Consider the following 17,840-nt stretch of genomic DNA (forward strand, 5'->3'; position numbering starts at 1 on the left):
TAGAGATGGGGTTTTGCCATGTTGGCCAGGCTGGTCTTGAACTCCTGACCTCAGGTGATCCACCTGCCTCGGCCTCCCAAAGTGCTGGGATTACAGGTGTGAGCCACTGAGGCCAGCCCTGGCACCTGCATTTTTAACAAGTTTCCCAAGTGATCTACAAACTGCAGCATAGGAACCAGCAAACCAAATATCCCGTCGTGTACTTCCAAATGAGACACTGATTTGAACCTCCCACAGGGAGGCCTACAAGAAAGCTTGCCAGTTTCGCTTCTGTGGGGAGCAGTTGCAGATGTGGAAGAGAATGTGTCCTTCTCCTGCCCTCTCTTCTGTCCATGAGGCTCCCCTCTCCCAGAAAGCAGGACTCAACTTGTTTCTGTTGGGATGACAGACTCATAAAGTTTAGTCACATGGTAGGTTAGCAGGCTTGTGTGGGCTAGCCTGGGAATCTGACCACTATTTATAGCATACTGTCTGTGGGAAAGCATGTTCCAAGTTCCAACAAATACCTTTAGGAAATATGCTGGAGACCAACCTGTCAGTAAGTAGGACTATTTACATAAGTTATTTTCTCAGAGAAACTTTTAGCATCTCATGATAAACTTGACCTCAGAGGATAGTCATTAATCAGCATTCGGTGTCAGCTTTGCAGTGGAAGAAATTCTTCTGCCCTGAATAATTGGAGGCCTGCTTTAAGAACAACTATTACTTTTTCTCCAACAATTGTGAGTGTGTTTCTTCCTGCTGTCATTGTCTTGCCCAAGGGAGTTGGTGCTGGCATTGCCTGGGAACAATGATAAATGGCCTGAGATATCATGTGGCAGCAAGGACTTCTTCAACATGGTGCTTGCAAAGACAGTGAGAATTGAGGTCACTTTCAGGGCTTAGCTGCACCTGGGTCCCATTTGAAGGACTCTGCCCACAGAAATCTGGTAAAGAGCCATATTTCCAGTGTTCTTGGCTCTTGTCCTGATCCTTGTACCTGGGGAGGACAGTTTTTTGAGATAGAATAGATGAATTTACAAGTGGCATGTGTAAGGTTTCTATAGGGGCTTTTGTTGGCCTCAAGGCCAAATTCAATAGACAATATGATCTTGATCCCCTTACTGTCCAACAAAACAAGACCGTATCAAGGAAGTTTAAAATTAAGTTCGAGACCAGCCTGGCCAATATGGTGAAACCCTGTCTCTACTAAAAATACAAAAAAATTAGCTGGATGTGGTGATGGGTGCCAGCTACTTGGGAGGCTGAGGCAGGAGAATTGCTTGAACCCGGAAGGCAGAGGTTGCAGTGAGCCAAGATCACACTATTGCACTCCAGCCTGGGTGACAGAGTGAAACTCTGTCTCAAAAAAATAAATAAATAAATTACACTTAGTTGCCACCCAGTGAGACCACACTGGGACTCTTTACCTCAAGCCTGGACCTCCCACTTTTAAAGGATCAGAGAAACTTTGAAGGCTTCTCCAGTGTCGTGTTCTGGTCAGGGAAGTGGTGTAGAAATGTCATCTGAATGTAATTATTAGGTTGAACAAATGGAATTAAAAAATGGACACCACCAACCCTTGAATGCCATGGTGTGCATCAGAGAAAGCTCGTAGGAGCAAAATGCAAGAGAGGAGAAGTCAAAGGGGCCCCATTTCTGTGATGCTTAACAGCTAATTAGAGAAACATGCATCCAAGTCATGTTCAAATCTTTTAAAATGGTCAGTAGTTAACAACCAGATATAGACACAAATCCCATTTGAAAACTCAAAGAAAATATAGCCAAGCAGTAAAAGATGGAAAAATAACAAGGAGACAATGAAACAAAACATTAAATGACGTGACCATCACCACAGCAATATGGTATAGGAAATTCACCTAAAATAATTAGGAAATTTCACATAAAAAATTAAGATTGCTGGTTAATACTTAATCTCATTCCAATCATTAACCAGAGAAATGCAAATTAAGATTAAAAGAATACTCTTTTCTTAACAAATATATACGTTTTTCTTAAACTGACAATTATGTTAAAAGTTAAAATACCTATTGTCAAGGACACAGGGAAATGAATACTTTCATACACAGTAAGATTATAACTTTCTATATTTGGGAAGAACAATTTTACCCCACAATGTGTGAATAGGTGTGCTGCTGTGTTTTACAGACAGAGAAACTGAGGCCTAGAAAGGACCTACACAGATACTGTTTGAGATTCTGGTTATACCTCAGTGATCAAGACAGATCACATCCCTGACCTCGTGGAGCTTAATTCTAGTTGGATGGGGAAGGAGGAATGAAACAACAGACCATAAGCAAGTAAACATATAAGGAGGAAAAATGCAGGGAGTGACAAGTCAGTAAAGAAGATAAAAACCCCTAGCCTCAGGCCTCAGGGTAGGAGTTTTTAGAACGGGTGGGTCAAGGAAGCCATCCCTGATAAGTGACAGATGCTGACATTTGAAGGCTGAGAATATCATGCCAAGAGCTGGGCAAGGAGCTTTCTGGCAGGGAAACAGCTTGTGCAAAGCCCTGAGGTGCAAGCCAACTTGATATGATCAAGGGACTCAAAAGGTTTAAGGAGAGAGAGGCTCATAGTGGACTGTTTCCTCCTTCTCCCTGCAGAGCGAAAGTGGCAGAGATGACTATGAGCTTCAAGAGCCAGCTGGAGGGGAGTGTGGGTGGGTGGAGGGATGCGAGTAACAGGACGAACTCAGGGAGCTGAACTGGGCTAGCAGTGCGTCTCTTTGAGGAAGCTGGGATTTGGAGGGAGTTTCTGCCCCCTGTGTATCTTGAGTGATGAGCAGAGTGGTGGTAGCTAGAGAGGATGCATTTCCGAGGAAAGCTGTAAACAGTTCAAACCTGAGCCTTCCAGGAGGACCCTGAAACAAAAGAGGAGGAGGCACACTCATGGCCAGGACTCATTCACATTTGGTCATGCAGAATTTGTCACCTGCAGGGTCCACAGCAGGAGGCACTTGGCACTCACCCCCAGGCTTCTGTGTGGGTGACCCCACAGGAGACTTGGCTTCTTGGCCCTGGTGGGCTCCAGCCATGGAAGACACAGCCTTTGATGGCCCAGCTCTACCACCTTCCTCAAAAACACTAGATGTGGCCCAAACAACGTCTGGTGGTTTTCAAAAAGCAATTAGGACTTTAGAAATCAAAGAGGAAAGAAGTAGCCAAGATGGAATGGGAGGCTAGTCTGGCTATACATACACACACATACACACAGAGGCTACACACACACACACACACACAGGCCACACACACATGCTGTGTAACCTTGGCTACGTCTCTGGACCTCTCTGTGCCTCAGGCTGTAGACTGACAGTGTCTGTGACTGTCCCTAAGGGGCCCTCCTCTTAATTGATTGACAGTGGTCAGTCAATGGTCCTGTGTGTGATTTTTCCCCAAGGAAGGTTTTTCCAAAGACCAAGCCATGGGTCCTGGTGACATTTCTGGCAGAGGAGTTCAGAAGTGCTTTGAAAAAGGCCCATGAAGGAGCTGAGGGTAATGGGTCCCCCAGGGTGGCATTCATCTGGAAGTGCAAGTTCCAAGGACTGGAGTAAAAAGGCAGTTTCGTTACTTTGTGGCTACAATCAAAATGTTAATATCACCAATGAAATGCTTTTATAAAATTCAGCTCAATGGGAGAAAAAAAAATCTTTTTTTCAATGCTGGCCTATTCAGATTGTTGTATCATGGAAGGTAGAAGAAATAGCAGGAGGGACGGAAGCTACCTGACACCTGAGCATCGGGCCCTGCCCTGCATCCCGCTCTCTGAGAGGGCCTCGTTCAGGCTGATTCCCTTGGCACTCAGAATCTGCAAGGCCACGGACACGGCCCACTCAGACCTGCACTTCTTCCAGCTTCCAGACCGTGCCCTGAATTCTCTGCCCATAAGCTGGAGCTGCTTCCAGGGTCCAGGGAGCCTCTTGCCCCAGTTCTTGAGGGTAGACTGTGCCTTTTGGGATACAGGGAGCTACTGATGCTAGAAGGGGAAGGAGGTGTGGACTGAGGCTAGCTGGGCTGCAGGATGGAGTGGGGTAGGGTGGGAAGGAGAGGGGTGGGCTGAGAAGTAGGTGGTCAGCTCCCTCTGTGCGGCTGTGTTAGGCCTGAAGCTCAGAGAAATTCCAGAATTCTGAATTCCAGCTTGGCCTTCCAGATCATTAGGAAGTTGTAGTTATTATGATGAGGAGATAGAGAATAGTTTTTGAATAGTTTGTTCACTTTTCTATAATTTTAATATTCAGACATATGGGATGTGGGCCTCTGCCTCACCCCAGGCCCTGCACGTATAGAGGGAGAGGCCTGGTTAGGGTGTATCAGCCCCTCTCTCTAGTCTTACCAACAGACAGGGTTCAAATCTCAGTCTCGACACTCACTAGCTGTGTGGCCCTAAGCAAGCCGACCCCACGAAACTGTTTCTTCATCTGTAAAATGGGGACAGTAACAGTACCCACCTTATGAAGTTGTTGTAAGGGTTAAATGAGATGATGTACATACAGAGTCTAGCACTGTACCTGGCACCCCGTGGGCATGGAAGAGTGGCAGCTCTTCTCAGCATCAGGCACCTGATGTCCCTGCCAGTATAACTTGGGATTCCCCTATCCCCCTGTTTTTCCAGACTCCACAGCAGTATGAGAGAGAGTACAACAACAAGCGGTCAGGCGTGGGGCCCAGCAAGTTCCACGGGTACGCCTACGATGGCATCTGGGTCATTGCCAAGACGCTGCAGAGGGCCATGGAGACACTGCATGCCAGCAGCCGGCACCAGCGGATCCAGGACTTCAACTACACAGACCACACGCTGGGCAGGATCATCCTCAATGCCATGAACGAGACCAACTTCTTCGGGGTCACGGTCAGTCCCACACCTCTGGGCTGTTTTCCTTTGTGTTCCTTGTAGACATGCATGCAAAAGAGGGTCTGCTACAGGCTTTCTGCTATGCGATCTGTTCTCTCTGATCATCACAATAACTAATTGCAGGCCATAGCATTACAGGGCTGTTCAGACAAGGGGCAAGGGCAGTGTGTGCTCTCAGACACACTGGAAAAATGCTTCTCTATGACCCATGGATAAGAAACGGCATAGAGTGGCTCATGCCTGTAATCCCAGCACTTTGGGAGGCCAAGGTGGGCAGATCACCTGAGGTCAGGATTTCGAGACCAGCCTGACCAACATGGAGAAACCCCATCTCCACTAAAAATACAAGATTAGCCAGGCGTGGTGGTGCATGCCTGTAATCTCAGCTACTCAGGAGGCTGAGGCAGGAGAATTGCTTGAACCCAGGAGGCAGAGGTTGTGGTGAGCCAAAATTGCACCTGGGCGACAAGAGTGAAACTCTGTCTCAGAAAAAAGAGAAAGGGCATAGAGAGTTAACTGTGCACACAGGGCAGGTGCAGTTTACCAGATGGCGGGGTGGGGTGGGCCAGAAGAAGCTCTGGACCCAAAATCAGGTTCAAATCCTGGGCCTTCATTACAAGTTGCCTTTTTTGAACTACAGTTTTCATTCACACAATGGAAATCATAACCTACCTCTCAAGCTAGTTATAAAGATTACACATTACACAATACAACTTGTTAATATTTGTTGAGCAAGCTATTTACTCTAGCCTCAAGTTTCTCATATGGGAAATGCGGATAACAATATAAATCTTGCATGGAAGTTGGGAAGATAAGCGATGATAGTATGGCTAATACTTCCTGATTGCATATTATATGCCAGACATTGTGCTAAGTACATAATGTAGTTAGACTCAATAATGTATGCTAGTGTTAGGCACATAGCAGGCACTCAGTAAATGCTATTGTTACTGTTAATAATGATCACGCTGTGTCCTTATGCCATCCATAGGAAGTAGGTGCTCTTATTATCCCCATGAACAATAAGGAAACTGGAACTCAGAGTATTCAAGTACTACAGCTAATCAGGGTCAAGTAGGATTTGAATTTGGGTCTAGCTCTTAATTGCTGCAGAAGGTAGTGACCTTCTGGTAATGGACCAAAGTGGTAGTTATTTATGTCTCATGATGTATTTGTCACTGCCTCTGCTCCAGAAAATATGGAAAATTCATCTGAAGAATAGGTTGAGTGGGCTAACGTGCTGTCCTGTGTTCTAATCTAAAGATCCAGAGTAGAGCCCGTCTGTCTTGGGGAATTAAGAGTAGATAAGCTGAGCTGGCTGGGACATTTCTTGAATGTGCATATTCATGCATTCCTGTGCTGAGGCTTGTATTGTTGTTCTGGTGGGTCAGAACCCATGCAGGTGCTGAAGGTGTGAATAATGGCATGGACACCAAGGTAAGATGGGCTCCCTGTCCTAGAGCCTGTGACTCCAATGCAGGGGCAAGACCTAGAAAAAACATTGAGAGGTTAAAAGTGCTTGGCACTGTAAGAGAAACTATTTGAGCCCAAGCCTGAGCCCAGAGGGATTTCTGTGACCTTTAGTGAAAAAGTCAGGGTAGGTTTTTTGGAAGAGGTAGCATTTGACCTGTGCCTTGAACTGTGGGCAGGAGTTAGACATGCAGACGGGGGCTGGCCAGAGGGAGCATGATGGGCAAGGGAGAAATGTAAGGGGGAGGGAAGGACAGTTAGTTGGGCTGGAACACTGGGAAGGTGGATGAGGCGGCTGGGAAGTTGGGGTCCAGTTCTGGAGGGACATACTAAGGAGACTGGCCTTTATCTTCCAGGCCAACCATTCCCAAAGTATAGTCTACATCACCCGGGAGCTTGTTAGCAATGCACATTCCCAGGCCCCACATAGGCCCATTGAATCAGAATCTCTAGGGGTGTTTTAACAAACCCTGCAGGTGATTCTAATGCATGCCAGGGTTTGAGACCACTGCTGGGGGTGAGTGGGGAGGCACTGAGGTTTGCTTAAATGAAGACGATTTCCAGAATCCCTGAGCAGAGCCATTCTGGACTAAAGGCTCTGAGAAATTCACTCCCACGATGTATTGGCGAAGTCCATTTTTATAGCACAGCCTAGATTCAGGCTGGAAACTTTAACAGCTTTTCTCAGACCAGTGGCTTAAAGAATTATTTTTACTTTCAGAACTCCTTGTTATAAAATCTCACGTGGAGCCTGGTATATAAAACAGATTAAAGAAGAGCTTCTCAGTTGAACAGAGAAGGAGCCCTGAACTCTGCCTGTTCAGCCCCCACCCCACCCCTGCAGCCCCTGAGACCCCTCCCTCAGAAATGCTGGACAGAACACCCATTAAAATACCTCCAGAGTCCTTTCTCCTCATCCTGCAAGTTCATGACTGAGACTCAGAGAGGGGTGGAATTTGCCCAGGGTTCCATGGGTAGCATTGTGGCAGGGCTGTTTCAAAATGAATTCAAAGTATCCAAAGTTGAAATGGACGAATAGAGAGCTACAGAATCTAGAAAGCATTTTGCCATCCTTCATAATCCTGGAACTCTGAGCTTTGCCTAGGTGCCTGATAGAATTCGTTGGAGATCATTTATAACCACTTCTAAATGCTCCCTTTCATCTACACCAAATAATACATAATCCTTACTTGATGAGCAATGAGATAGGCTACTTGGCACGTTCACCACAACTTGAGGACGAGTTTCTTTTTAATGGGAAATTCCTTGGCACCGTTTATGTCTGTTCCAGCTTGTGACTTAGAACTCAGTGAATACCAGAACTGAACGTCATCTTAAAGATCCTGGAATTCAATGCTTTCCTGGTGTAGATGACTGAGGTCCACAGAGGGAAAAATGACTCCTTCAGAGCCACACAGCAAGATGGTTTGGCAGAGCTGGGATGGTAGCTGGACAGTCCTGCCTCCAACCACTCAACACCATCTCCCTTTTGTTTGTGCAAGTGCCCCTTTAGCGGAGAAAGACCACAAAACAGTGAAACAGTCCTGCGCTCTGTTACCTTCCTCCTGTCCCCTTTGTCACATATTAATAGGCGCTTGTCACTGGGTTGTAGACAGGTTTCATTAAAATTGTCTTCTGGTCATAGAAAAAAAGGATGTCTTCTGACAAAATAAAAAGTGTCTCTGTGGTCCAAGGAGGCTACAGAAGGCCAAGTTCAGCTATAAATGAGGAGTTAGAAAGGAAAAGAACATGGGAGGTAGAAATAAGTGAAAGCATTTTCATTTGCTGAAGGGTTTTCATTATACAGCACATACATTGTCCATTTTTCCACTCTCAGGCAGACATTTTAGTCTGGGTGCCCCCTCATTTAGCATGCTTACTGTATGGGAAATTGTTTAAACACATTAAATTAATTATATCCATGACTCAATTTCAATTGATTCAGTATGCACACTCTCTGCTGGGAGCTGGGCCTGTGGTTCCAACTTGGCATGTGGCTGAAGAAATGTCTTCCATGCATCCTAGGTTGGGAATCCACCTTAACTCAAGGCGAGTTCTGTTTTATCTTCTTAGAAGCTCTGCTCCCAGTGACTTTCCTCAGGGAACACACCGAAGTGGGATTCCATGTCCCCATGCCCCACCGATGGCTGTCCATCTCTCTGATATTCAGCCCTGGGATTGCCCCTCCATGGTTTAGAAGTCTTAGGATGCTTCTCCTCCTCCGTCTTCCTCTTTTGTCAATTATGTGACCAGGAAACTCAGGCTAGCATTGGCTATTTAAATCTCAAAAGCCCAGAGCATTCTGAGAATCCCGTTTTCTGAAAGTGACTGGGCTTGGAACCCAGCTCAGCAGACCTCATCTAGGGCAATGATTCCTAAACTTCTATAGGCATGAGAATCTCCCAGGAGCTTCATTTAAAAATGCAGGTTTCCTGGCCCCACCCCATAACTTTCGATTCTGTGGTCTTATGGTAAAGCTCAGTAATTCACATATTAAATAGCAACCTGAGGGATTCTTAAATAGCACCTTGAGAATTGCTTGGGGCCACATGCACGCACATTTTTGTGGTTTGAACCTGTTGCAATGGATTTACTCCTACATTCATTCACTCCTCTACAAGGCCTGCACTGGGGGTATGAAGAATAGAGAGGAATAACATATGGTCCGTGCCCCCAAGAGCCCCTCATTCAATAAGTGGGGAATGGACAAGTAGAGGAGAAATTGCTAGGCAGTATCCAAGGTCTGCCCAAGGTCTCTGGAGGAAAGACGGTTTCACTTAGGAGCCATCCTAACTTGATGGATCAATAATTGCAAGGTAGCCATTTTGTGGGGAACCCTCCTGTGCATGTGGTAGGGGTGAGGATGCAATACCAGGCCCCTGTTCCCAACACTCAAAACATCAGTGCACTGCGGCTGAACAGACTCCTCTCCTTCAGCTTTCCTGACCAAGATGCACTAAATTCATCATCAGGAGACCATAACCTTTCAGCACATGCTTGGAAATATTGGCTAAGCATTCAGGTGAAAATCAAAGCCTTAAAGTTTTTCAGTTGATCATTTTAAAAATTCTTTCCAATTTACAGTTTCTTAAAACAAGAGTGACCTCCCAAATCTCAAAGTGGACAAATCCTTTGGGTATGTCAGGCTAAGATATGATGGCCCTAATCAGCAATATGCTCCATTTGGTAATGTATCTTCTGATTTATCTAAAAGGACAGCACATTGAGATTGTGGTGCCTATGACAGGCTAAATTAATATAATCAGTCGGGTGCAGTGGCTCCCGCCTGTAATCCTATCACTTTGGGAGGCTGAAGTGGGTGGATCGCTTGAGCCCAGGAGTTTGTAACCAGTCTGGGCAACATGGTGAGACCTTGTCTCTACAAAAAATACAAAAATTAGCCAGGCATGGTGTCATGTGCCTATAGTCTCAGCTACTCAGGAGGCTGAGGTGGGAGGATCACCTGAGCCCAGGAGGTTGAGACTGATTACTCCTCTGTACTTCAGCCTAAGCAATAGAGAATCCATCTCAAAAATGAAATAAATTAATAGAACCTTATTTAACCCTATGAAAATGGAGTCCATGCTTTTCCAGGAGTTCCTTAGGGCATGTATACTGGGTTTGGGTGGGGGCTTTGCGGCATTGAGAGCATTTGGCCATAGGGAAATTGAAAGGCTCCTAGGGAATGTCTTTGATTGCAAGAAGAGGGCTCCATTCTTGCTAAAGTTTCCTGTGACTGTCCCTCATTCTCGGAGGGTGTACTCTATGTGGGAATGATCACAGCAGGAAAGACAGTGACCTGTGAGTTCCTCCAAATAATAGAGCCATCCTTCATCCTCTGCCCTGTGTCTCTTGACCAGCAGCAGGTCTGGACATCCTACTGTAACATCTGCCGAGAGAGGCTGGCACCCCAGGTTCAGGCATTTCACCTCCGATGGCTGTTATCTTCTAATTGGTCTCACCAAGGTAATGAAGAACAGCAGGTGGCGATTTGTGGAGTTTATTGATCCATTTGTTTTTGTTTCTGGTGAAGTGGGATCCAGCCTTAGCCAGTATACCCCTTAAAGCTTCTACAAGATTTAAAAAAAATTATTTCTGCTAAACTCCAAAAAGGCTCTGCCTACCCCTCAGACAAGTCACCACCCCACCACCCACCCTACCAACTTTTTAACCTCAGAAGAGGACATCATAGAGTTAAACTCAGTTTGGTTGGAATTCCTACTCCAAGTAAGGTCAGACTAGTTACCTAGAGAAAGCCAACAGGCTCCTCGTTCCAGGGGAATTTGTAATGTTGGCTCAAACCCATGTTTATTTCATACCCACTGTTGCTTCGCCCCACTGTGATCCTGGAGTTTGTGCACTTGGTTTTTCAAATCAAAACAGATAATTTTACACACACACACACAAATGACTTACATGTCATCTTGTTAGAGTTGTCCCATCTCTCCTGCCTATCTGATCTTTTGGGGTCCTGGTTTTACTTTCCAGTGTAGAAACTAAACTTCAGTCCTCGCTCCGGCCAGACATTTGTGTCTTATGTTTGATATCATCATTTAGCTCAGATAAGTCTTTTTTATGTTGAATCTCAGCAGGACAAGAAACAGGGCACTGGGAACTCCACCCAGAAACAGGGAAAACTCTACCCAGTCAGGATTTGACACCATTTGGGGCTGGTCATTCTTCCATTTGTGACTGTATCTCCTGAATTATTCTGATCATGCCTGTTTCTTTATTTTGTGCTCAAGGGTGTCACTAGAGACTAATTGTTAGAAGCTCTGAAATAGTCCAAGTGTGGTATATCGACTGGGAGCCCTAGAACATGGGGGCTGGTTCCAGTGACCCCATGCTAGCGTCCAATGCCACCCCACAGTTTCCTATTCTGAGATCCCTTTTTCATGTTCCTTTCTTGTCTGCTGCCCAGGAGCAACAGCAAACCCATCTAGGACTTTCTCTGTACCTCATGTGTCCCCACCACATCCCAGACCCAGGTAGTTCCAGTGAAATTGTATCCTACACAAACTTAACGTAGGAGCTGATTTGAGAATCTCATCTCTCTCCCTCTGTTCTCTGGCTAACCAGCCCACTCTCAAACTCAGATGAAATGTACCATTGTCCAGGACATGGCAGTGATCAACTATAACAAGAATTGCAAATTTAAAAAGTCAGGCAAAAAGAGGTCATAGTGTATGTATCTCTTGGAGCTGTGTGACCTTGGGGAAGTTATTGCCTCTCTGTGCCTCAGTTTCCTCATTTGTACAGGAAATGTATCTTTTCAAATCCCTAGAGCAAATGGAGGTAAATGTATCTTTTTTCAAAGTGTTGTGGGAAATAACAATGTTTAGTACCTAAGAACTACATCATTATTGCTATTATTATTACTACTGATGTGAAGACAGTTACTTTACAAACAACAGAGTTTGTGTGGGTCTAATCAAGACCAGCAAACAATCATTGCATACCTATGATGTGCCATTCTGTTTCATATATATAATCTCATTTCATCCTCTCAACAATAAACAAATCTATTAACTTGTATAAAGGCTGTAGTGGCTTGATAATCAAAACAGAACCAAGTAAACCCTGCCTCTAAGCAGGAACATTTTTGAGTTCTCTTTTGCTGCCATTTGCTCTAGGGATTTGAAAGTTACCTTAATGTGGAAGGCGTCTGCCCTCAGCTCTCCCTCCCGTTCCTCCCTTTTGACTAGCGCAATGCTCCACCAGCCCTAAGCATTACCACTCAGCATCATACACAAAAGCTAATTGCAGCAGATGCTGTTGCTGTCCCACCCAGATCTCCTGAGCTCAGTTTCAGAGGGCTGCTTAGGTTTGCCCATCCCCCAGCTGCTGCAGGTGCCCCTGCTAATGGCTCACACCTGCTGCCTTCCCTGCAAGATTGGGCGATTGATGCCTGGGAATTAACATCCACCACATCAGCCTGCAGCAATGACCTAGGCATTGGTGCAACACCTAGTGCAATTTACCCTCCAGGGCTTCCAACCAGAATAGGCTGAGGCTCCTTCATCTGAAATCACATCTGAGTGTGGCCTCTTCCTTTTTCTTCTCTCTTTTACAGGTTTCTTTTGAGAAGACATCATTAACAAATTACTGACATGTTATTCCCTGTCCTAGGCTTTGCTTCTAGAGGACCCAATCTAAGACACTCATGTGTATTTATAGGAAATTTAAGCATTTTCAAGAGAAAATTCTCACTATAACCTAATAGTTACCATATGTGTAACTTTAGAACCAGCAGTCCTCCTTACCTCCCCCAACACCTGGTTGGAAGGTTCTGGACTCTTCTCCCTCGTCCCTTGTGCATTTTTTCATGCGCCCCTGCCCGTTGGAGTAGCCTGTAGGAGGAGAACTATATTCGTCTCCTCCATAGAATTAATATCTCCCAGATTTGCAGGGACCACAGCTCTTCCTTTCTCTGATCCCCTTGTACTTTACCTCCTTTATGTCTCATAGAAGCTCAATAATCCTGGTAACCTCTAGTTAATGTTGTTGGATTAAATTAGCACATGATTGAGAAATTCAATCATACTTTTCTACTCTGTTGCCTTCCAGACATCTATAAACTACAAAGCCTTTTTCAACTCAATAAATAATCAGAACTCACAACAGAAGTATTAACAGGACTTAGATTTCTTGAATCTGCTAGTAGTGATTACCAAATACTTGCTGTGATACTGGTGTCAGTAATTCACACAAAGTCACATGCCTGTGTGTGTGTGCTTGTGTACGCGTATGCATGTGCACACATGCGTTGGAGGAATCTCTTCCCTCCTGAGGCAGCAGAAAAACTCATCCCTTATTCCCCTCCCAGTCTCTTGTTTCTCCCATAAGCATCTCTCTGGAGCTCAAATCCCGGGGCTTGAGTGGCAAAGGCAATTCCTGATGGGCCCTCTGTGACTTCAGATTGTCAGAAACATTTTCGAGAGGTAATTGCTAGTAATAAACAACAACTATAATCATAATCCTTGCTGTGTGACTGCCCTGTTTACAGAGTGCATTTATAGTCTCTCCCATCTTCCTTCCTTAATGCAATTACATTTATTCACGAATGCTAATAATGGTTATCAATTAATGAGCTTCTACTGTATCCCAGGAAGCATTCTAAGCACTTTTCCCACATTATTGGATATGATGGGGATGTATAATTCCCAGTCCCTGGTACACTCCTCCAGTGAGCTGCATCTGGCTAGCTCACCTATGTCACATCTCTGCCCTCCTCTCTCCTTCTCAGTGAGACCTAACCTGATACCCTATTTTAAATTGCAACTCTTTCCCCATCCACCCAGTCCCCCTCTACTCATTCTTCTCCACAACAGCTACCCCCATCTGACATACTACATATTTTACTTATTTATTATCTGTTTTATTTTCTGCTGTATCTCTAAGGCTTAGAACTGGGTGCCTGGGGCTGGGAGTGGTGGCTTATGCCTGTATTCCCAGCACTTAGGGAGGCTGAGGTGGGCGGATCATGAGGTCAGGAGATAGAGACCATCCTGGCCGATATGGTGAAACTCCATCTCTACTAAAATACCAAAACTTAGCCGGGCGTGGTGGTGCACACCTGTAGTCCCAGCTACTTGGGAGGCTGAGGCAGGGGAATCGCTTGAACCTGGGCAGTGGAGGTTGCAGTAAGCCGAGATCGCATCACTGCCCTTCAGCCTGGAGACAAAGCAAGACTCTGTGTCAAAAAAAAAAAAAAAGAACTGGGTGCCTGGGACAAAGTAGGTGCCTGATAAATATTTGTTTAATGATTTAAATAACTAATGACCATGTCGTAGATTAAAGAAACAGGCTTAGGAAAGATCAATGATTTACCCAAGATCCTACAGGTAATAAGAGTTTATGCAAGGCTACCAAGTCTGACTGACTCCAAGTCTGTATTCTTAAGCATTTATGTATCCAATTAATTCAATCAGCCTTCCTTGCACCTCCAGTAAGCCAGACCAGGACCAGGTAGGAGTAGTAATGTGTAAGATTTTGCCCCCAAGGGGCTCACAGTGGGAACAACCAGGTGAGATGCATCAGAGGGAGAACAGATACCGCCATCCCTGTATTAATAATGAAGGATGTTACAGTTCTCCTCTGCACTGGATTATTTGTGTGTCTGTCTGCCTCCTCCTGCTGGACTCTGAGCCCCTTGAAAGTGGGGCCTGTAATTCTCTCTGTACCCCTGGTGTCTATAAGACTCAGCTCTTAGTCCATGAAATATATTTGCTGATTGAATGAATTACAAAATTATAGCTTAGAAAGGCAAAGTAGCTATGTTGGGGTCGCACAGTGCATAACTGGTGAACCTGGTTCAGAACTACATTCTAGATCTCCTGATCTAAATGCAAGTGTCTCAAAATCCTGTGCTCTTAGGCATTGCTTGGCTGCCCTTCCCCGTTTAATTTAAATACAATTACAAATGACTACAGACAATGTACAGCACAGGAAAGACACCTACTCCTTCTGCTGTCAGATAAATTTGAAAGATCAAAATAATGTGGTTTAGCAATTTGTTTGAATTGATGCCTAACCTTCCAAAGCTTGCAAGTTTGACTTCATCAAGTCAGGGAAAAAATAGCTATTTCCTTAAGAAAAGCAGTGTGGGGGAGTGTATCATCTTATGAGAGCTTCAACAGAAGGTGCAGGCTCTGTCTTTATCCCTGGGAGAAACAAAGAGGTGGCTCCTTGGAAGGAACCAGTGACACAGTGGTCATAGCAAATTACTATGATGACAGATGTCACGATGATAGGAATGGCCAACAGTTTTGAGCGTCTACTATACGCTGGGTGTTATGCCAAGCTCCTGGATGTATTATTTCACTTAACCCTTACAATCACCTGTTATGGGCTGAATTGTGCCCCCCCAGAAAAATCCATCTGCTGAACGCCAACCCACAGTAGCTGCTCAGAATGTGACCTTATTTGGAAATAGGGCTGTTGCAGATGTGATTAGTTAAGATGAGGTCATACTGAAGTAAGGTAATCCAATATAACCAGTGTTCCTATAAAAAAGGGGAAATTTGAAGACAGCCAGGCACACAGGGAGAATGCCATGTGATGATGAAGCAGAGATAGGGATGAGGTTTCTGTATCATCAGGAGCACCAGTGATTGCCAGCAAACCACCAGAGGGTGACTGATCCTCCTTCACAGATCTCAGAAGGAAGCAGGCTTGCCAACACCTTGATCTCAGACGTCTAGCCTCCAGGACTGAGATAACAAATTCCCATTGTTTAAGCCACCCTGTGTGTGGTACTTTGTGACGACAGCCCTAGCAAATTGACATCCCCAAAAGTGGAGACTGTTATTGTCAGTGTTTTGCAGCTGAGAGGTTAAGGAGGTAGAGGATGAAGAAATTTAACCCTCTCATTCAACCTGAGAGGTTAAAAAAAAATTTACCCGCAGTCACAGAGCTAGCAAGTAAAGAAGCTGGGGTTTGAACACAAGCCGTCTAACTTTCGACCCTCACTTTTAACCATTGTCTTACACCTATAAAAGCTCTCCTCCATTAGGGGCAAAAGAATCCAGCCAGAGAACAACAAAGCAGAAATAAACCAATGAGATCAGCACTTCCCACCACCCCAGTTTCCAGGGGGAGCTCTCTGGCTCTCACTAACCTGCTGAGTAAGAGACAAGGCTGAGCCAGGCCCAGCCCCTTGGTTCTGGGCCAGCCTTGCTGAAGGCTCTGGCCACAGCACCGGAAGAGCCTCCTTATATTGTACCAACCTTTCCCCTGACTGGGAGCAGGGAGGGCATTTGATAACCTCACCTGCCATGTTCTTATTTGTGTGTTTCAAAATAACATATATTAATACATATTTATTTTGGATTATAAAGATAATCCATGCCCTTTGTAGAAAATGTGAAAAGTGCAGGCATGCACCAAAGAGAAATCAGTCTCCCAAAACCTCATCATTCAAACAGACCCATGGGACACTTCACATTCAGATGTGATCCTTTTTTTTCTTTTTAAACTTCTTTACCATTTATTTTGATCCCTTACATTATAAAAGTTTTTCCATGGCAGTTGTTCTCAATCTTCTTAACTCTATAATTTTTTAAATTGTGATAAAATATGCATAAAATAAGGTTTACTGTTTTAGTCATTTTTAAGTGTACAGATTCAGTGCCATGAAGCATACTGACCTTATTATGCAAGCATCACCACTATCTGTCTTCAGAACTTTCTCATTCCAAACTGAAACTGTGTACCCATTAAATGATAACTCCCAGCTGGGCACAGTGGCTCACACCTGTAATCCCAGCACTTTGGGAGGCCAGGGTGGGTGGATAACCTGAGGTTGGGAGTTCTAGACCAGCCTGGTCAACGTAGTGAAACCCTGTCTCAACTGTAAAAATACAAAAATTAGCTGGGTGTCGTGGCATACACCTGTAATCCCAGCTACTTGGGAGGCTGAGGTGGGAGAATCACTTGAACCTGGGAGGTGGAGGTTGCAGTGAGCTGAGATCATGCCACTGTGCTTCAGCCTGAGCAACAGAGTGAGACTCTGTCTCCAAAATAATAATAATTCCCTTCAGAGGAGTTTTTATTAAATGGATTATTATTTATTATGGAAGAGCAATTTTATTTAGCTGTACATTTACTTTTTAAGTATTTTTAAAGATATCATAGGTAGTTTGCTAATTTTAGAGGGAAATCATGATATTTGTAAGCTAACCAAATAGTTATTTACCGCTAACCAAATAGTTATTAGCCCAGCAAAAGTCTGGTTGCTTTTGGATACAGAAACTTAAGAATGTACATTTTTAAATGTTGAAAATATAAATAGTGAGCAAACATTTTAAAGTAAATAACATAATGAAGCATTAGTGATATCCCCACTATTGAGGAAAATAGCAAAGACATATCCAGATCCTGTATGAAAAACAAATCTGAAGAGGACATGCGTTTCTTTTGGTGCGAGGCCAGAATCCCCACTCTGTGTGTGTGTCAAGGTATGTTAGCCCAAGAGCTTGCTAAGCAGGAAGGAAGTTTTCTAAAATCAGGAGAAGACAGCTGACATAAATTTCAGCTGACAGGATGGCATGGCTTTGGGCCCTGGTGGTCACTGGCTTCTCCTGTGTGTGTTCATGCAAAGGTTACTCATGCACACTCGATGTGACACTCCGTGCCCGCCTGGATGAGGGCCCGACCTGCGTGATGGGGCGAAGGACACTTGGAAGAGCCACTTTCTCATGAGATTCTAACCACCACTGCGACCTCTTTTTTCTTTCTCAGTGGGATTCAAGCTTCCTAGAATTATTGCCTAAACCAGTAATTTTAAAGACCTGGAGTCTAGTTGGGACATTTATAATTGTAGAAGAGGGGAAGTGGAAGACTGTAAGAGACTGGAGAGGGTGTGCCCACCTTTGTCTTCCTAAGAGATGTAAAATGGTTAAGAGCATGAAATCAGGCTGGGCATGGTGGCTCACGCCTGTAATCCCAGCACTTTGGGAGGCCGAGGTGGGCGGATCACAAGGTCAAGAGATCGAGACCATCCTGGCCAACATGGTGAA

At 44.8% G+C, this 17,840-nt stretch overlaps 1 protein-coding gene across 1 annotated transcript in view; it reads left to right on the forward strand.

Annotated features, from left to right (window-relative positions):
• GABBR2 (gamma-aminobutyric acid type B receptor subunit 2) overlaps nucleotides 1–17,840 on the forward strand; it is a 429,129-nt gene that overhangs the window by 253,872 nt on the left and 157,417 nt on the right. Inside the window, exon 7 of the mRNA XM_017527825.2 lies at nucleotides 4,612–4,848. Coding sequence (XP_017383314.1) covers nucleotides 4,612–4,848 — 237 coding nt within the window. The remainder of the gene's footprint in view (nucleotides 1–4,611; nucleotides 4,849–17,840) is intronic.

This window comes from Cebus imitator, unplaced genomic scaffold (genome assembly GCF_001604975.1).
Source record: "Cebus imitator isolate Cc_AM_T3 unplaced genomic scaffold, Cebus_imitator-1.0 Scaffold51, whole genome shotgun sequence".
In the NCBI taxonomy this organism is placed as follows: domain Eukaryota; kingdom Metazoa; phylum Chordata; class Mammalia; order Primates; family Cebidae; genus Cebus; species Cebus imitator.